This window comes from Oncorhynchus gorbuscha, linkage group LG06 (genome assembly GCF_021184085.1).
Source record: "Oncorhynchus gorbuscha isolate QuinsamMale2020 ecotype Even-year linkage group LG06, OgorEven_v1.0, whole genome shotgun sequence".
Classification (NCBI taxonomy): Eukaryota; Metazoa; Chordata; class Actinopteri; order Salmoniformes; family Salmonidae; genus Oncorhynchus; species Oncorhynchus gorbuscha.
Window position 1 is genome coordinate 43,601,677 of NC_060178.1, and position 21,369 is coordinate 43,623,045.

The window sequence follows — 21,369 nt, forward strand, 5'->3', positions numbered from 1 at the left end:
AGTATTCTGAGGTCATGACAACAATAATGAAACTGAGCAACAACACCGCCTGCTACGAGGCATTCTGACAAAGGCCAATACCAGTTTTGGTGACTTACTACTGCACACCAATGTCAGAGGACTCAGCAAAGGCAGGGTTTTGGAATGCTTTTGGGCCGTTTAGTAGGAAATCAAAGCTTTCTAATCAGAGCAAAAGAGTGACAAGGCAACTCAATTTTCAGAGTTTTTGGAAGATGAGGAGAAGATGGAAACAGTTGCATTTTTGACAGACATTACACCACACCTTAATCAACTGAATGTTAAGCTGCAAGGACGGGACAACACAGTGTGTGATTATCATAACAGCAGTCTGGACTTTCCAAAAGAAATTGGATGTTGCACATGTTTACATTTGAAATAAGTTCTAATTACTTCAAATTCTTAGTCTCATTTAATGTATTTAATGTACCACTGCACCAATAAAGGACGATATCCATCTGGGACTTTGCCACGTAGTAAATATGTGTCACTGGACCTTCTCAAATAGTAGTTGAGTACCCCTGCCTTACATTATGATGCTCTGTGTGTCCCCAGAGTCTGTAGATGGTACCCGGTATCACTGGAGGATCTTCCTGAGTTCAAGGACACTGGAGACTGGACAAGAGGGAAACACCAACCAGCCAACAATGTCTTCCATTGACTCCTACCAGTACATTATTGTAAGTACACACATGTCCACTTGCATTCAAAGTCTATGGCAGGGGGAACCCACTGCATTGGCTTGTGTGTAAGCTCAGACCCTGTTGAGGAAATAAACAGCAGTATAACTTCAGTTGAAAACCTCTTATCTGTTTTCTGTCTCACTCTATCAGCACATTAGTGAGCAGCACTGCATGTTTCTCGTCATTGAAGCTCTAGGCATACTATATATCATGGTAGGATAAAGAAGACACCCTGCTGGTGATGGAGTCTGGTCTAGTGGTAGTGCTGCTGACTCAAGACCACACAGTGTCCCTTGTGGGGCATGGGTTCAAACCCTGCTTCCACCTTCATATATGTATTACTCTACCTAGCTGTCTGCTCTTCTCATTTGTGACCTTTCTATTTCAATAAAGAGAACACAAATAAAAACCATTTTTATATGAAGAAGGCGCCCAACTGGCTTGACTAGGAGATATGCCACTTTTCTGTAGCCCCACCATGGCAGTCTATTTCCCAGTGAAAGTCTGTGCCTGCTGTTCACTCCTCACTCATCACTGTTACACTGTAGTGAAGACTAGCAGATCTACAGATTCTCTACAAGAGGAATGGTGATAAGACAAAATGACGTCATCATGCCTTATGTTTACAAATAACTGCAAAACAATAGCAAGGTAACAAAAAAGACCAGCGGCTGCCCCTTAGTTGGGGTAAGGGAGCTCTGATAATCTTAAAGAAAAGGGATAGGACTCACACCTCACCTTGACACCTCTTGTATCACATGGTTGTATCTAAGCCTAGGTTTAGACAAAAAGCACAGTTAATATCGGTCCCTAAGTAGTTCTAGGCAGTTGTTGGAGTTCAAGTGTGATAGATCTGGGCATGTCTGGTGAGTGTGTCCTTGCTCACAGGCTATGTTTCCGTTGATGTTTGTCTGCAGGTGGAGCAGCAGTTCTCTCACAAGTTCAGAGTGACGGTGGTGCGAGCTAAGAATGTCACTAAGGGAGCACTGGGTGACCTGTGTGAGTCTGACAACACCCGTTATTCCACATGCTCCTAGTTCACATGTTAACAATCACAAATTCTCCAACATAAAAACATTTCACAGGGAGTTGTCATTTATATATGTAAAAGAAAATAATTGATATTGTGTCGTGAAATGTAATTATTCCAAATACTCAAGACCTGGCAGAATATTCAAATACTTCATATTAACTTGCTCTTATAACTATGTAATAACAATATATTCTATGTTAGCTTGTATGTAAATGTGTGTACTGTATGTAACACATGCATTTGTGTGTTTGTGTCTGCAGTGGACACTCCTGACCCCTATGTGGAGCTGTTCATTCCCACCACCCCTGAGAGCAGGAAACGAACGAGGCACATAGACAACGACATCCACCCAGAATGGAATGAGACCTTTGACTTCATACTGGACCCAAACCAGGACAATGTTCTAGAGGTGAGCGATGGAACCGTGTCAGTTCAACTCAGATCAGCACAGTTTAATTTAAGTCAAATCAACTGAACTCTCAGTCAGGTCAAGATGTGGAAGCTGAAGCCTTAAGCTTGTTGGTTGGTGCTGTACTCAATCAGATAACATTAATGGACGCCAATTACGTGATGGACGAGAAGCTTGGGTCTGCATCGTACAACATCTCCAAGATGTTGAAAACTGGCCACACAGAGACGGTGCCTTTCCTCATCGGCAAAGTAAGACCTCTGTACTTTCACTGTCTGTCTGTAGAGTATTCTGAAGGAAAGCTTGTGCCTGAACGACATTAGCTCACACAAATATAATTGTCTGTTGAGAGATGTTGACTCATCTATGGCAGTGAGGTTTTCCTCTCTTCTCCTCCTACCTCTTACTGAATATCCCTCTCCTTTCTCTTCTCTCACCCTCCATCTATCCCTCTTCATCCACTCTTCCTCTTCCTTTACTGTAGCTTACCCATCTGCATCTCTCTCCTCAAATGACTCTCATCCTCCTACAGTGTTTCTCATCCCCTCTCCTTGTGAATGTTGTACTGTATCCCAGGGTGTTTTGCTGTTTTTTTGTTCTGTTTTATCCCAAGCTGTTGACAGATGAATCAATGTTTTCTCTTCTACAATAACCACGGAGTCTTTTGTGTTGTTTTTGACAGGCAACTAATGTGTACTTAGAGATGGCCCTGGAGGTCTGGTACGTGTTCTTCCATTAACACTCCCCTCCTCATCTGTCTGTTTATTTATTTTGAACCCCATTTAGCATTTGCAGAAGCAGCAGCTACTCTTACTGTGGTCAGCTTAAACAAAGCACCACTTTGTTCAGGGCAATGGGAGCCACCATATTTCTTTCTATTCCTTTTTTAACAACTGTAACTGTTTTCAGTAAACACGTGGCTAAGATGTACTGGACTGTTGAAAAAAAATATATTTTATTTTCATATACACTGGAATGTGTTGTTTTACAGGGTCAGCGATAGTAGTGCCTCGCCCCTGGAACAAATCGGGGTTAAATGCCTTGATCAAGGGCCCATAGACAGATTTTTCACCTTGTCTGCATGGGTATTCAAACCAGCGACCTTTCGGTTGCCGGCCCAGTGCTCTAACCAGACTGTTATTTTAGGTGAAGGGGAGGACATGCTTGGCATGATTGTAGTCTCAGTAATGCGGAGGTGGGAGGTCGGAGGTCTTGGGTGTGTTTGTCTCTGGAGGTCTATCTCAGACCAGACCAACTTGGAGCCAGATCTAATCACATCTGGAGCCTAAGTTAACTTCAGTCATGGCTGCCTAACCTACAGAACATAAAATCAATCATCATGGCTGACTATAAAGAATACAGAGATGTCTGTCTGTCTCCATATGGGGGAAACGTGATGTTTTTAAAGCAGTTGTCGAAATGTAATGACATGAGTGTGAATGTGTTTTGTCTGCTTTCGTTTATGCTTATTATTGTAGGTCTTCTAAACTAATCTTACTTTATTTCACTCAACAACACACATCCTAAACTCCCTGACCCCACAAACAGGCTTTTGCTAGTGGGACACAGTCAACTGAGCACTCTAACAATCGAAATTGATAGTAAATTATTACATTGGTCCAATATGACAAATATTTATTGGTGACACTTTATTTGGATAGTCTGTAGATGCTCTACATATACTATCAGTAACATTTCAACTATCTACAAACTCTAACCCTAGTTATGGTTAGGGGTATTCTTAACCTAACCGTAACCTTAGCAAGCAGTTGCTTATCAACAAATAGTTTATTCGTAGTATGAAAATCCGGACTATCCAAATAAAGTGGGACCTATTTATTTGATAAACATTTTGTCTTGCTTATGATGGCCATATGCAGGGTTATAACCTTATCTTGTCTCTGTCCCCATGCAGTGCAAACCTGGATCTGCGGTTCAGCCTGACCCTGTGTGACAAGGAGAAACTATTCAGACGGGCCCGCAGAGAGAGGGTGATGCTGGGCATCAAGAAGCTGCTGGACATGGAAAAGCCCCGCTTCCTCCCCAGCACCCCTCAGGAGGTGTGCATACCTGAGTACTGTGGGCCCACGCTTGCAAAGCGGCCTACTGCCAACCACAGTGTTCTTTTTTAAATCAGTTTTTGACTTGCAGTCAAATGCAGTGTTTTACATGTGAAACCTCATGTATATTAGGATGCATTGCAGGGTAACGATTTCAAAATGAACGGGCAATAAAATAGACATTAGCTAAATAACACATTTATTGCCATAGAAGGGGGCTTACTCTGCAGCATTACTGAGCATAGTGGTCAAGTTCATAGACGAGACAATATTAGACAATATTAGCCAACGGCACCACTTTTTACATGCAAGAACACGTACACCACATCCACAGGTCTCTTAGTATTCAAACATGATCATTTTATAGGCCCTAACGTCCTCTCACACCGAATGCTCTGAAGGCTGGTTCAGAGGCAGCTGACATTTGGCCCTGTCCTCCTGGTTGTAGCCTCTATCCGACACCTCTCACTGCCTGCCTGTGTTCTCGGATGATCCGGAAACTACCAGCCATAATGAGATAATAATCCACCACATAAAAGTGTTGTTGCAGAACTTCTGAGCTGCCACGCCGCATTCCCATTGAGGCTAGTAAATACTAGAACATTTCACAACTCGGCGAAGTGCAGTTTTTGTGTCAGAGTGGGTTATAATATTTTGAAAATGACTGTGGTTCTAGTTCAGAGAAGTCGGTGCAGAGGCGGAAAGAGACCCAGGAACATCAGCAAGTAGAGTGAGGCAACAACAGTCATCTACTGTAGACTGACTGACTGACGAACGTAACATCAGGAAGTAGGGCTTACTAACAGTTGAGCTGCTATGAATCTCAAGGAGTCAGGCATCCGAATCCTTTCCAATCTCTTCCTGTCATGGTCTGTCTGTGCAGGTGCCGGTGATCGCAATAGTGGGTTCAGGGGGAGGCTTCAGGGCCATGGTGGGCTTCTCTGGGGTTATGAAGGGCCTGTATGAGTCTGGGGTCCTGGACTGTGCCACCTACATTGCTGGCCTCTCTGGATCCACCTGGTCAGTCAACTATTCATCTGTTTATACCATGCTCTCTCCCTCCCTCCCTCCCACTCCTCTTTTCTCCTACAGTATCTACCCACGTTTTTAGATGGAGGACTGTATGTACTCTACCTGTGTGTTCTCATGCCTCCCTTCCTCCCTCACTATCTCTTTCCCTCTCCCTCCCTCCTTATCTCCGTCCCTCCCGCAGGTACATGTCGACCCTGTTCTCTCACCCAGAGTTCCCCTCTAAGGGTCCTAAGGAGATCAACGCGGAGCTGATGAAAAGAGTGAGCAGTAACCCTCTGAGACTGCTATTGCCCCAGCACATCACCAACTACATCCAGTCTCTGTGGAGCAAGAAGGCCAACGGACAGCCCGTCACCTTCACTGACATCTTCGGCATGCTCATCGGAGAGACACTGATCCCTGCTGTGAGAGGAGAACCGCACACACCTGTTTTTGTTGTTACTGCATTATTTCACCCGTCTTCTCTCTGTCTTCAAGAGGATGAAACTAAACTGACTATAACCCAATCTTTCTCTGTTTTCAGAGGATGGACACCAAGCTGAGTGAGTTGCAGGAGAAGGTGAACGAGGGCCAGTGTCCTCTCCCTCTGTTCACCTGTCTGCACGTCAAACCAGACGTGTCCGAGCTCATGTTCGCAGGTCAGTGAGCGTGTGTGTGTCTGTGTGGGTGGTCTGTGTTTGTTCACACAATGGTTACGCAACAATCACTGTTGTCAGTTTGAGTAGACCTGCGTAAGGGGGGAGGAGAGAGTGATGAGCCCCTGTTATTGCCTTTACCTCACTGATTTACATTCATAATGGTGTGTTAACATTTGTTTGTGTGTGTGTGTGTGGGTCTCTGTGTATTACTGTAGATCACAAGGTCAGTGTGGCTCTGAGGCTCTCCTCCGTTCTCAGTTTTTCAATGAAGTGTATCATTTCAGTAGGCGTTCATGTACCACAGGAGGCTGGTGAGAGGAAGACTGCTCATAACAATGGCTGGGATGGAGTGAATGGAAAAGTATCAAACTCAAACTCTTTGATGTATTTGATACCATTCCAATTATTCTGTTCTAGCAATTACAATGAGCCCGTCCTCCCCAATTAACATACCACCAGCCGCCTGTGTCATGCACGTAGTGTGAGTGTGTCCACAGTATTGGGCATGTAGTTGGAATGGACGATTCAAGTTCTGAAGTGTGTGTGTGTGTGTGTGTGTGTGTGTGTGTGTGTGTGTGTGTGTGTGTGTGTGTGTGTGTGTGTGTGTGTGTGTGTGTGTGTGTGTGTGTGTGTGTGTGTGTGTGTGTGTGTGTCTCATTGGATCTCTAGTACAATGAATATGTGTATTCCTTTTGCATTATGAGTAATCAGAGATGGTCAGATAATCTCTCCCGCATGCAAATTTCCATTCTCTACATTTGCTTGGAGCTCTCCTTTCACACACACTGATGTGTCATGGTTGGCTAATATTCAAATGTTGCTTTGAGAGAGTCATCCATGAATGTACTGCAGATAGCCACTGTGCATATGGCCAGCGCTGGTGAAGTTTGTCCCATTAATTTTAAACAAATGAATAGTGACACGGGTCTGAACAATTTGCAGATCTGAAACAGTCTCTGTTACTGAAGGTAAGGAGGAACTGACGAACCAAGGATTACGCAAACAATGTTATTCCAATACAATGAATGAAGCTATCAACATATTGACCCCAGGCATTCTTGTCGTTATAGTGCTGTAGTGTGAGAAGGAACATCAACAATGTGTAAGTGTTAGTGTTGGGAATTGCCAGGGAACTCACGATATTATCAAGATACCGATTCTCACAATTCTACATGTATTGCAATTCGATACTGTGATTTTATTAGCGATTCGATGTTCCAAACATATGGCTCCCCATATGTCTGCTGCAGAGGGAAAAGAGAGAGCCGTGAGAAAACGTGTTTTGATTAGTCATGGGAAATAAATGTGCTGAAAACAAATTGACTGCCTATTTAAAAAGGAGATGGAGAACAAGCTATGAAGCAAATAGGGGCAGGTACAGCCAACTAGCTCAAAAATAATAGTGATATTGTCAAAATGACATATCGTCAAAAATAAAATCCTGATATGTAACTATATAGATCCCCCCCCATCACTAGTAGGTGTAGTAAGTAGTACAATGTGGAAGGGCAATGTTATGTAGGTGTAGTACAATGTGGAAGGGCAATGTTATGTAGGTGTAGTACAATGTGGAAGGGAAATGTTATGTAGGTGTAGTACAATGTAGAAGGGTAATGTTATGTAGGTGTAGTACAATGTGGAAGGGTAATGTTATGTAGGTGTAGTACAATGTGGAAGGGTAATGTTATGTAGGTGTAGCACAATGTGGAAGGGTAATGTTATGTAGGTGTAGTACAATGTGGAAGGGCAATGTTATGTAGGTGTAGTACAATGTGGAAGGGTAATGTTATGTAGGTGTAGTACATACATTTACATTTAAGTCATTTAGCAGACGCTCTTATCCAGAGCGACTTACAAATTGGTGCATTCACCTTATGACATCCAGTGGAACAGCCACTTTACAATAGTGCATCTACATATTTTAAGGGGGAGGGGGTGAGAAGGATTACTTTATCCTATCCTAGGTATTCCTTAAAGAGGTGGGGTTTCAGGTGTCTCCGGAAGGTGGTGATTGACTCCGCTGTCCTGGCGTCGTGAGGGAGTTTGTTCCACCATTGGGGAGCCAGAGCAGCGAACAGTTTTGACTGGGCTGAGCGGGAACTGTACTTCCTCAGTGGTAGGGAGGCGAGCAGGCCAGAGGTGGATGAACGCAGTGCCCTTATTTGGGTGTAGGGCCTGATCAGAGCCTGGAGGTACTGAGGTGCCGTTCCCCTCACAGCTCCGTAGGCAAGCACCATGGTCTTGTAGCGGATGCGAGCTTCAACTGGAAGCCAGTGGAGAGAGCGGAGGAGCGGGGTGACGTGAGAGAACTTGGGAAGGTTGAACACTAGACGGGCTGCGGCGTTCTGGATGAGTTGTAGGGGTTTAATGGCACAGGCAGGGAGCCCAGCCAACAGCGAGTTGCAGTAATCCAGACGGGAGATGACAAGTGCCTGGATTAGGACCTGCGCCGCTTCCTGTGTGAGGCAGGGTCGTACTCTGCGGATGTTGTAGAGCATGAACCTACAGGAACGGGCCACCGCCTTGATGTTAGTTGAGAACGACAGGGTGTTGTCCAGGATCACGCCAAGGTTCTTAGCGCTCTGGGAGGAGGACACAATGGAGTTGTCAACCGTGATGGCGAGATCATGGAACGGGCAGTCCTTCCCCGGGAGGAAGAGCAGCTCCGTCTTGCCGAAGTTCAGCTTGAGGTGGTGATCCGTCATCCACACTGATATGTCTGCCAGACATGCAGAGATGCGATTCGCCACCTGGTCATCAGAAGGGGGAAAGGAGAAGATTAATTGTGTGTCGTCTGCATAGCAATGATAGGAGAGACCATGTGAGGTTATGACAGAGCCAAGTGACTTGGTGTATAGCGAGAATAGGAGAGGGCCTAGAACAGAGCCCTGGGGGACACCAGTGGTGAGAGCGCATGGTGAGGAGACAGATTCTCGCCACGCCACCTGGTAGGAGCGACCTGTCAGGTAGGATGCAATCCAAGCGTGGGCCACGCCGGAGATGCCCAACTCGGAGAGGGTGGAGAGGAGGATCTGATGGTTCACAGTATCGAAGGCAGTCGATAGGTCTAGAAGGATGAGAGCAGAGGAGAGAGAGTTAACTTTAGCGGTGCGGAGCGCCTCCGTGATACAGAGAAGAGCAGTCTCAGTTGAATGACTAGTCTTGAAACCTGACTGATTTGGATCAAGAAGGTCATTCTGAGAGAGATAGCGGGAGAGCTGACCAAGGACGGCACGTTCAAGAGTTTTGGAGAGAAAAGAAAGAAGGGATACTGGTCTGTAGTTGTTGACATCGGAGGGATCGAGTGTAGGTTTTTTCAGAAGGGGTGCAACTCTCGCTCTCTTGAAGACGGAAGGGACGTAGCCAGCGGTCAGGGATAAGTTGATGAGCGAGGTGAGGTAAGGGAGAAGGTCTCCGGAAATGGTCTGGAGAAGAGAGGAGGGGATAGGGTCAAGCGGGCAGGTTGTTGGGCGGCCGGCCGTCACAAGACGCGAGATTTCATCTGGAGAGAGAGGGGAGAAAGAGGTCAGAGCACAGGGTAGGGCACTGTGAGCAGAACCAGCGGTGTCGTTTGACTTAGCAAACGAGGATCGGATGTCGTCGACCTTCTTTTCAAAATGGTTGACGAAGTCATCTGCAGAGAGGGAGGAGGGGGGAGGGGGAGGAGGATTCAGGAGGGAGGAGAAGGTGGCAAAGAGCTTCCTAGGGTTAGAGGCAGATGCTTGGAATTTAGAGTGGTAGAAAGTGGCTTTAGCAGCAGAGACAGAGGAGGAAAATGTAGAGAGGAGGGAGTGAAAGGATGCCAGGTCCGCAGGGAGGCGAGTTTTCCTCCATTTCCGCTCGGCTGCCCGGAGCCCTGTTCTGTGAGCTCGCAATGAGTCGTCAAGCCACGGAGCGGGAGGGGAGGACCGAGCCGGCCTGGAAGATAGGGGACATAGAGAGTCAAAGGATGCAGAAAGGGAGGAGAGGAGGGTTGAGGAGGCAGAATCAGGAGATAGGTTGGAGAAGGTTTGAGCAGAGGGAAGAGATGATAGGATGGAAGAGGAGAGAGTAGCGGGGGAGAGAGAGCGAAGGTTGGGACGGCGCGATACCATCCGAGTAGGGGCAGTGTGGGAAGTGTTGGATGAGAGCGAGAGGGAAAAGGATACAAGGTAGTGGTCGGAGACTTGGAGGGGAGTTGCAATGAGGTTAGTGGAAAAACAGCATCTAGTAAAGATGAGGTCGAGCGTATTGCCTGCCTTGTGAGTAGGGGGAAGGTGAGAGGGTGAGGTCAAAAGAGGAGAGGAGTGGAAAGAAGGAGGCAGAGAGGAATGAGTCAAAGGTAGACGTGGGGAGGTTAAAGTCGCCCAGAACTGTGAGAGGTGAGCCGTCCTCAGGAAAGGAGCTTATCAAGGCATCAAGCTCATTGATGAACTCTCCGAGGGGACCTGGAGGGCGATAAATGATAAGGATGTTAAGCTTGAAAGGGCTGGTAACTGTGACAGCATGAAATTCAAAGGAGGCGATAGACAGATGGGTAAGGGGAGAAAGAGAGAATGACCACTTGGGAGAGATAAGGATCCCGATGCCACCACCCCGCTGACCAGAAGCTCTCGGGGTGTGCGAGAACATGTGGGCGGACGAAGAGAGAGCAGTAGGAGTAGCAGTGTTATCTGTGGTGATCCATGTTTCTGTCAGTGCCAAGAAGTCGAGGGACTGGAGGGAGGCATAGGCTGAGATGAACTCTGCCTTGTTGGCTGCAGATCGGCAGTTCCAGAGGCTACCGGAGACCTGGAACTCCACGTGGGTCGTGCGCGCTGGGACCACCAGATTAGGGTGGCAGCGGCCACGCGGTGTGGAGCGTTTGTATGGTCTGTGCAGAGAGGAGAGAACAGGGATAGACAGACACATAGTTGACAGGCTACAGAAGAGGCTACGCTAATGCAAGGAGATTGGAATGACAAGTGGACTACACGTCTCAAATGTTCAGAAAGTTAAGCTTACGTAGCAAGAATCTTATTGACTAAAATGATTAAAATGATACAGTACTGCTGAAGTAGGCTAGCTGGCAGTGGCTGCGTTGTTGACTTTGTAGGCTAGCTGGCAGTGGCTGCGTTGTTGACACTACACTAATCAAGTTGTTCCGTTGAGTGTAATAGTTAGTATATATAATAGTAGTACAATGTGGAAGGGTAATGTTATGTAGGTGTAGTACAATGTGGAAGGGCAATGTCATGTAGGTGTAGTGCAATGTTATGTAGGTGTAGTACAATGTGGAAGGGTAATGTTATGTAGGTGTAGTACAATGTGGAAGGGCAATGTTATGTAGGTGTCAGTGGTAGTGGTACGCCCCTAGTCCTGATCTAGGATCTTTCTCAAATTTGAACTTGACTCGTAATGGCACGACATGTAAAACGGACCTCAAAACAGTCCATAGGGGAAACCAATCCCGTGTTAGGGTGACTGAGTCCATTACTGTATGCTGAGTCATTGGTACTGTGACCAACATATTTGTAATAATATTCATGCAAATGAATGTTGGTGTTCCAGTGTATTTTACAGATTAGCTGGAATAGAATATTAAATCGTCAGTTATTTACTTTTTTGTTTTACTGTAAATCCCCCACCTTTTATCTCTGATGTGACAAGGTAACGCTGTCACAACTACTCCAGAGAAAGGCAAAAAATAACACCACATAACTTACAATACGGTAGTAAGATTATACTCCTTAATCCAGGACCAATGATAGGCTGAAAGGTGATAGTGTATTGTCATTCTGAGGAACTCTTGTCAGACTTATCATGTGTGAACAGTGTGTTGTGTTGTGCCTTACAATTATATGTGTGGGTGTTGTTGTGTCACTAGAGTCAGGTAGGGCATATACCCCCTGTCACCTGGTTCCAGTAATGGAGGTCATAATGACAGTTGCTTCTGGCTTGCACCGTTACTGTAAACCTGGGCTACCCTTTTTCCATAACATACACATATTTACTGCAGGATATACACATTTTCCCAATTACATTGCACTTACAGTGTGCTCCCCTAAATTAAAGAGTTAGTTAGTTACATACACGGATTGGTTTTTATCAATGGATGTTGTTATTTTATTTAACCATTTCTTTTGACAGACTGGGTGGAGTTCAGCCCGTATGAGATTGGAATGGCAAAGTACGGAACATTCATGACCCCTGATCTTTTTGGAAGCAAGTTCTTCATGGGAATCACTGTGAAGCAGTATGAAGAGAACCCACTACATTTCCTTATGGGTAAGAAACCCCACACATAGACACACACATACACAAACAACAGAATATTGCTGGCACTTCTGCATAGGACTTCCTAAAGAGATTCTTCACATGATAAGCTATCATCAAACATGATACTCATAAGTCATCACATGATGTTGATCTAGTGGGTTTATCGCTCTCCAGGGGTTTGGGGGAGTGCCTTCTCCATCCTCTTCAACAGAGTGCTGGGTGTCAAAGACACTGTCGGGGGGAGCACCATGGAGGAAGAGCTCGGTAAGAAACCACACACACTTGTCTTATAACCCCAATCCTAACCCTGACCTCTGGTCTGATCTCTGACTCAAATGAAGTCATGCACCCTGTACAGATAAAGTACCACATCATGGTCTCCTCTACAGTTAGTACAGCACACACACACTTGTCTTGTACCTACTCACAGTGAATCTCATACATTGCAGCATATAGACCTGAAGACAATGACTGCGCTTAGCCCAAAGGCTTAGTTCCTATGTGTTGTGTTAGCCCATAGTCCCAATCCAATGTGATGGATCTGCTCTGCACAACACAAGCCAACTGCACCTCCCATTGTAGTCTGTTTTATTTTGATTACATACCTGACTCTTTGTGAACACAGGTGAATGTGATGCCAGCTCACAGATGTGAGTGTGATTCCCTTTTGGTCCAAACAAAGATAATGTTCAGCTTCCTGTCATTATTTAGAACTGCTTTTTAGGTTTGTTTTATGGGCTATTGTGTTTGATTTGACCTTTTTCGCGTGCGTTGCACATGTTGCACTCACTGCATCTGCAAGCAGGTACACCTACACCCATTCCAGTAAATGCCAATTGTTTTGTGTTTGCTATGTAAGCCATTGTCGCAAATGAGTTTATAAAAAGGTAGGGCCTAAACAATTGAAAGTTAATTGGACAGCCTAATGTAAGCGATACATGTCATGCTATGATAACCTCTGTTTGAGATGGAGTGAAGACTTGGATATTGAGTGAAAGTGTGATTTAAAGAAGATGTCCTTGTCTTTTCCTGCAGAACAGTTAAAGCCTCAACACATTGTGGGGGAGGACAGACTAGATAATGACGAGAGGCCTTGGAAAGGTGAGAACTGCGATATCCATGATGCATAATGATTCATGCGAAATACACAGAAACCTGAATAATTGTGTGGTCTACATTATTTTAACACATTCAAACTGTCCAGGGGAAGTCACAGCCTTGATGCTGCAGTGACTGTCTGATGAGGAACAGGCTCTCTCAACATAGTGAGCTAGGTCAATGGGCTACATCATGGGCTGGATAGAAGCAGTCTACCATCTTCAGAACTGGATAATAATTGCTTTATTTGCCTCATAAAATAATAGGAAATAAATCATATTGTTTGTTCTATCTCTCATAAAGCTGTGATTGAGAATAGCATATGCCTAGGCTGAGGCTATAGACTTTCATTCTTGTTATTTTTGAATATCACGACATGCTCGAGTACCTGACGTTTTTAGGCTATTCAAATATCCTTTGGAGATGGACCTCTGTTCCATTTATTGTTTGATTTGGAGAAAGACATGTATGTGTAGCCTTCAGTCATATTCATAGACTATCGAAGGGAATATAGCCTACATTACTTTAAACGGCTTGACACTAGATAGTTAAATGAGTGTCCATTATAAAACAAAATTAGGTTTAGGCTATTGCCTAATGCCCATGCATCCGACAGAGAGAGAAACAATAGGCTATTTTCTGACTGGACATTGTGCTGCTTTGGTGGAATTCTCTGCTCTGTCTGGCCTATAGTCCTCTCTTGCATTCCTCTCTTTCTATATTCCTCTCGTTCTGTATAGTTGGCTATATAGTTAAAATAGGCTAAACCATTATCTGTCACATCACAATGTTGTCACCATCAGCGACGGCAGTCAATTATCGTCGATAGACGATGCTATGATAGTATCGCCCAACCCTAGTCGTGCATGTAGGGAAGAACTGAGACGAAAGTAACACTTTAATTTTTTTCCCTAATCACTCAAAGATCGATAGAACTAGAGACCATCTTTCATGACAAACAACTTACATACACTGAGTGTTAAAAACATTAAGGACACCTTCCTAATATCGAGTTGCACCCCTCCCCCTCTGTGCCCTCAGAACAGCCTCAATTCATCAAAGCAAGATGTCAAAAGCATTCCACAGGGATGCTGGCCCAATGCTTCCCACAGTTGTGTCAATTTGGCTGGATGTCCTTGGCATATTCTTGATACACATGAGAAACTGTTGAGTGTGAAAAACCCAGTAGCATTGCAGTTCTTGACACAAACCGGTGCGCCTGGCACCTACTACCATACCCCATTCAAAGGCACTTGAATATTTTGTATTGCCCATTCACCCTCTCAATGGTAAACATACCCAATCCATGTCTCAATTGCCTCATGGCTTAAAAATCCTTATTTAATCTGTCTCCTCCCCTTCATCTACAGTCATTGAAGTGGATTTAATGGTCAACTGTAGGAGGAAGGTATATGGTGGGTGCAATTAAGCTTAGAATGTAGTGAGTGTTGGGAGAACGATCATACGTGGCAGGCATTGATAAGGGAAGAGAGTCATGTATTAGTGATGAAGGGGGCCACGGTCGGGTCACGTTAAGGGAGAAGGAAAACATTATTGCCCGTATCACTTAGTTTCCTGCCTAGCAATAAAGATACAATGTTTAGCGAGAAGGAGGAGACTCCACCCAAAGTGGGATACATATGCCACCGCTATTGGAAACATGTTTTTGTCGGTTCAGCTGTTCGATTCTTTGGGAAGAATAAACTTGGTTTAAGCTTTCATAGTGTCCGTTGAATTCTTACTCTGATAATTACAACCTAACACAGTCAAAGGTTTGGACACACCTACTCATTCAAGGCTTTTTCTTTATTTTCAATATTTTCTACATTGTAAAACAATAGTGAAGACAAACTATGAAATACCACATATGGAATCATGTAGTAACCAAACAAAATGGTTAAACAAATCAAAATATATTTTATATTTAAAATTCTTCAAAGTAGCCACCCTTTGCCTTGATGACAGCTTTGCACACCCTTGTTATTTACCAGCTCACCTGGAATGATCATCGGACAGTCTTGAAGGAGTTCCCACATATGCTGAGCACTTGTTGGCTTCTTTTCCTTTACTCTGCGGTCCAGCTCATCCTAAATCAGGTTGGGTGATTGTGGAGGCCAGGTCATCTGTTGCATCACTGTCACTCTCCTTCTTGGTCAAATAGCCCTTGCACAGCCTGGAGGTGTGTTTTGGATAATTGTCCTGTTGAAAAACAAATGATAGTCCCACTAAGCGCAAACCAGATGGTATGGCATATATTGCTGCAGAATGCTCACACCCACGTGAGCACACATTACGACAAAAGAATGTAACGCCCCTGTTTCCACGAGTGCTTAAATAGCACTTGTGACAAAATTTACATTTAGTCAAGAAAATGCAGGGACGGGAGTCCCCACTTTGAAATGGCTGCTACTCTATAGACCAGAGAGCTTGGAGCTGTAGCTACATGTTGAAATGGTTGGCAATTTAAATAGAGACCAAGCAGGCGGATGGTGTGAACCTGAAGTCATGAATGGTTAAGAAATCTACAAAACTAAAGACTACACATTCACAGTCTGCAACTGTATATGTAAAATAGTCTAGGAAACTCGACCGAAGAAGAGCGAGAAGAACAATCTCCTTTCACCATGATAGATAACTCTAAAGTATCTATTCTAGTAACCTTGACCAATAACCACCGGGTGGTACTTGTGAAAGATCCATTCTAAAGTACATTTCCTTATCAAACGACCAAGATATTACCGTTGTTAATGTCCCGTTGGTAGGATAGTCTTGACCATATATCATCCATTTAGTTTTCCAATGATTGCACAATGGTCAATAGAGCGGATGGTAGTGGAAGTTTAGTCACGCGCCTACGAATTCTCAGAATGAAGCCTGACCGCCGCCCCCTTTTTCTCTGTCTTTTTTTCCGACAATGGCAGGGATTTGGGCCCATTCCCGAGAAAGCAGTATATCCTTCACGTTGGACTCGTTAAAATAAAAATCTTTGTCCAGTTCGAGGTGAATAATCGCTGTTCTGATGTACAGAAGTTATTTTTGGTCATAAGAGACGACAGCAGCAACATGATGTACCAAATAAGTGAAAAAATGTGTTACAAACAACATGCCATTAACTCCCCTCCGGTGCTATTAACTCACTTAACTAATCAGGCCTTTGTGGTAGAATGGCCAGACCGAAGCCACTCTTCAGTAAAAGGCACATGACAGTTTGCCAAAAGGCATCTAAAGGACTCTGACCATGAGAAACAAGATTCTCTGGTCTTATGAAACAAAGATTGAACCCTTTGGCCTGAATACCAAGCATCACGGCTGGGGAAAACATGGCACCATCCCTACAGTGAAGCATGGTGGTGGCAGCATCATGCTGTGGGAATATTCTTCAGCGCAAGGGACTGGGTTTTTTAGTCAGGATCGAGGGAAAGTTTAACTGAGTAAAGTACAGAGAGATCCTTGATGAAAATCTGCTCCAGAGCGCTCAGGACCTGAGACTTGGGAGAAGATTCACCTTCCAACAGAACAACGATCCTAAGCACACAGCCAAGACAACGCAGAAGTTGCTTCGAGACAAGTTTCTGATTATCCTTGAGTGGCCTAGCCAGACTTGAACTGGGTCGAACATCTCTGGAGAGACCTGAGAATAGCTATGCAACGACGCTCCCCATCCAACCTGACAGAGCTTGAGAGGATCTGCAGAAAAGAATGGGAGAAACTCCCCAAATCCAGGTGTGCCAAGCTTGTAGTGTCATACCCAAGAGGCTGTGCTTCAACAAAGTAATGAGTAAAGGGTCTGAATACTTTTGTAAATGTGATATGTAACAAAATCTGGAAAAAGTCAAGGGGTCTGATACTTTCCGAATGCACTGTATGTAATGTTTTTATACCTGGGCTTGTAGACGAAACGATTGATCAATTAAACTGTGACCCTCGAGGAACTGTGCATTTAAGATCAAACCCTATCAAGCACCTCTAGCCACCAAATGCATTCTGTAATCCTACTGTACATCCCATGTGGCCTCTCTTTATCAACATTGTCCCCTTCTCTCTCCCTTGCCTCCCTTCTTTTTCCTTCATCTCTCCCTCCCCAGGAGGCAAGGAGAACCCAGGGGCGGAAGATGAGTACGGAACCGCCCAGAACAGCTGGGTCCAGCGAATGATCACCTCCCTCTTCAGTGGCGACTCCTTGCTCAACACGCGAGAGGGGCGGGCGGGGAAGGTTCATAACTTCATGCTAGGCCTCAACCTCAACACCAACATGCCCTTCTCTACCTTCGGAGACTTTATGCACCAGAACTCCTGCGCTTCCTTCGAGGATGAGGTTGACGCTGTCACAGGTCAGATGTCAAATCTGCAGATCTAGGAGTTCTAGATGTAACACATTCCAGATATATGACAGGTCTATGACCGTTGTTAGATTCTAGTTAAAGCAAATCAAATCAATGTTTATTTGTCAGGTGCACAGTACAGTGAAATGCTTACTTGCTAACTCTCCTCAACAATGCATTACATGATCAATCCATCAAGAATCAAATGCCAAAAGCAAAAAAATAACAAGTAGTAATAAAAAGTCAGATCCTCTGATGCACGCCGAGGAACTTGAAGCTTTTGACCCTCTCCACTGCAGCATAGGTTCCCAAACTTTTTCACTCGGGGAACATTCCGTGCACGTGCCACATCTATTTCTATGGGCACAAGCACTGTTCATAACAAAACCTGTTCACACCCCTCTTGTTGGTGGAGACAATTTTGCAGATTTAAAGCCTATTTCCTGCAATTCTGCATATTTTGTCATAGTGTTGTGCGGTTCTAATTCTCAGAGCAAAAAACTCAACAGACACTATGGAAGCTTAACAAAGTTTATTCTTCCCAGAGGATCAATACAGCTGCATCAGACAAAACATGTTTCCACCAACACAAGTATATATACTCCAATTTAGATGCTCTCCAACCCTGACATCTGTTATGGTTCGACAGGAAGACAAAGTGATGGGGTAATAAACTGTTCCTCCTCCCTTAAGGTGACCTGACCTCAACCCCCATGATGCCTAATCCAAAGCTCTCCACCCTTATCACCTATAGCCCTCCCTTAACTGCCTCACCTCAGGGTAAAGCACAGGAAAGATAGAGGAAAGAGAACAAGAGAGCTCTTAGCTGTGTCTTCAGGCGTGCAGGTGTACTGTCTGACCGTCCGATGGTTTGTATGTTAAAGATTTGCAACAAGGTTGCTACTAATCCATGCGATCCATAATGGGCGCTGTCCCAAACGAAAACAACCACGACCTAGAGCGGTCACACTGATGATTGAGGCAAATACTTTATAAACTACACGCGCTGAAAACAAACAAAACTTCTGCAGCACAGCACACACAATCAAACTGTCGCGCCACCCAAGAGCCCCTCCCCAAAGAGGTGAACGAGCTCTCTTTATTTCCTCCTTCCTTACTGCTCATGCGCTCTTAAAGTGGCAGCGCACGGTGAAGGCTCCGTGCAGGATTTCGCCACAGTACATTTATCATCACTTATCATTCTAGCTCGTCTTCTTCAGATATCATTTACAATTCATCTTCCCAACGGCACGTGCAACTCCTGCCTGTCACATTAGATTGGCCCTTGATAATGTCCCGATTTCAATATCCTAATATCCATCCGTTTCTCCAACGTACACAAGTCTCTCACCTGAGCCGTTCTCTCTCCACGCTCACTCCACATGGGCTCTCAGCCCTCCTGCTGTCCTTACTCTGGTTTGGCTCGGACTCAGATTGGAGTGTTAAAAGTCACTGTCACTGTCGCATGAATGCTTTTGTCGCTCTTTCTTCAGCCATTCAGGGAGGGGTTTTGAGGTTCACACACAGGTTCACTGTTTGTGGTCAAATTATTCCTACCATGCATTAATACACGATCTGACGTCACCTTCCATGATAACCTCAAAAAAGGACAGATCAGAACAACAGTTTAGTTCAATTCATATCTGTTTCAGGAAATCCAGACAAGCATTGACTATATGACAAATTATTACATTAACCTTAATATATACATATTTTTTATGATTATTTATTTGAATTGCTCGCCCTCCAATTTCAACCGGAACGCCTAGCCCTAAGAAGTTTTTAATAACATTATCTCTACGACAAATGTCAAAGAGCATAGCAACATACTGTTACTGTTAAAACCATTTTCAAGTTAGTTCATACTCCCTTATTGTACTGGCAACCTCTCGGAAGAGTTACCAGATCAGGAAGTTAGCACCCTAACCCATTGGGGAATCCCACACTCCATAAGTCCCAATCTGGTGAAATTTGTATCGAAACAAAGACAAAGCGGAAATCGGCAATACACATATCACAATCCATTTGGAGTAACTGTCATCCCTATTTAACATAGTTTTCCTTCTATATGCAGATTGAACAAAGTGCATTTGTATATTTACCCAAGTACCAGGAACCCAGGGAACTGGTAATTTTCCCTTTGAACACGATTCACATCGTGATTCAAAAACAACATGTTAAATCAAAAATAAACAAATTTGAATAACTAATCAACTTAGAATTACAACTCTTGATAACCCCATAAGGAAATAATAGTATCTCATGAAGTAATGGTAAAATAGAGTAGAAACTGGTGTTAATCATTCATTTTATAATTCAAGCCCACCTGTTTCTATCATTTCTAGTGAGTTTGATCAGGGCTCACCGGAAAGTCAGGACACAAGGCATTTGACACAATTAAATATTTCCCCTCCCTTTTCTTTCCCTGTCCTTCAGAAACCATTTCAAAACCTTCCAAACATGTCCATCCTTCTGTATACCCAATTTAAAACTGAATTGAAAAGACCCCACCAAAATAAATCCCACAGTATCAACACCACTAACACATATTCATAACCTGTAAGTTGTGTGTGCGTGCAGGTGTGTGTGTGTGTGGTAAACCATAGGTCGAAAACACACATGAACAGGCCTCAGTTATCTGGAACTCTGTTTATGGCCTACTCCATAATTTATTTATCTTTTATTTAGCATGTACTATTTATTCTCCATAACCACCGCACCACAATGTTCATGAACTAACTAAAAAATAAATAAAAACATTTAAACCCTTTTGCTAATTCCTCGTTACCCCACCACCCTTTCGTACATTCTAGAAATCAATTTCATAATAGAACCACATAAAATATCTCATGAGATCAAAAAAAACTAAACTTTCTGAGTATTTTGGCCAATAGTTATTATTCCACAACCTCTCCCATTTGTGTTTAGGGTGTTTTAAATTTCTTAACTCCCATCTATAATACACACGTATTAACTATTTTCCATGGTAGCGCTACCCACTTCCCCGGGAGATTAGTTATGGTTTCTGTACCTAATTCATTGGTCATGGCACTTAATACCTTATATTAGTACCAATACTATAGCGTCTGCAAATGTATTACTGGAGAATACAGATTCCAATATTGCACCACAAAAATCAATGTTTTTGATAACATACGTTACCAAAATTATTCATCCTTGTCTTCCTAATTTCCACATAATCTTTCATGGTTCCCCCTCCCCATAGGGCATAAACCAACCTCTCTCTGTATTGCTACTGCATGTAACTCAAACAGTGTCCGAATATCTTATTTTTTGTTTAAAAAATTTACTCACTGGCTTCTAGAACTCTCATCTTCTAAAACTCACTAGTTGCAAGAACTCTCGTCTTCCTAAAACTCATTATGTTCTAGAACTCTCGTCTTACAAAAACTCACTGCAGCTGGGACTTTTGTCCCTTTTACAGATCTCGCAGGGGAATACCTCCACTAGGGACCTATCCTAATACGGAACCTACCCTACACTGTATTGTCACTCCTAGGTCTTGCAGAGGAAAACCTCCACTCGGAACCTATCCTTATGGATCCTACCCTAAACCTGATTTTTACCTGGATCTTGCAGAGGAAAACCTCCACTCAGGACCTATCCTTAAGGAACCTACCCTCCACCAGATATTTACAACCGGTTCTTACACAATGGGCCTACCGAATAAACTCAGGCTCTCTAGGTCCATATCCTATAATTGTTCAGCCTATGTTTTCTCATCTCCCCAAGATGTCAAAATGAGTGGATAACAGGTGTGGGAACTGTGCGTATGTTGTTTGTTGCCAGCTCCTGCTCCACTGATCTGGACTCTCTGG

General features: G+C 44.1%; 1 protein-coding gene across 1 annotated transcript in view; it reads left to right on the forward strand.

Moving 5' to 3' along the window:
• Positions 1-21,369, forward strand: part of LOC124037999 (cytosolic phospholipase A2-like) — a 51,210-nt gene that overhangs the window by 22,434 nt on the left and 7,407 nt on the right. The window contains exons 2-14 of the mRNA XM_046353340.1: positions 574-698; positions 1,619-1,700; positions 1,995-2,143; positions 2,278-2,394; positions 2,826-2,863; positions 4,059-4,203; positions 5,087-5,223; positions 5,417-5,639; positions 5,759-5,873; positions 11,982-12,119; positions 12,285-12,374; positions 13,146-13,211; positions 17,294-17,539. Of these exons, the coding sequence (XP_046209296.1) occupies positions 666-698; positions 1,619-1,700; positions 1,995-2,143; positions 2,278-2,394; positions 2,826-2,863; positions 4,059-4,203; positions 5,087-5,223; positions 5,417-5,639; positions 5,759-5,873; positions 11,982-12,119; positions 12,285-12,374; positions 13,146-13,211; positions 17,294-17,539 (1,579 nt within the window). The 5' untranslated portion in view covers positions 574-665. The remainder of the gene's footprint in view (positions 1-573; positions 699-1,618; positions 1,701-1,994; positions 2,144-2,277; positions 2,395-2,825; positions 2,864-4,058; positions 4,204-5,086; positions 5,224-5,416; positions 5,640-5,758; positions 5,874-11,981; positions 12,120-12,284; positions 12,375-13,145; positions 13,212-17,293; positions 17,540-21,369) is intronic.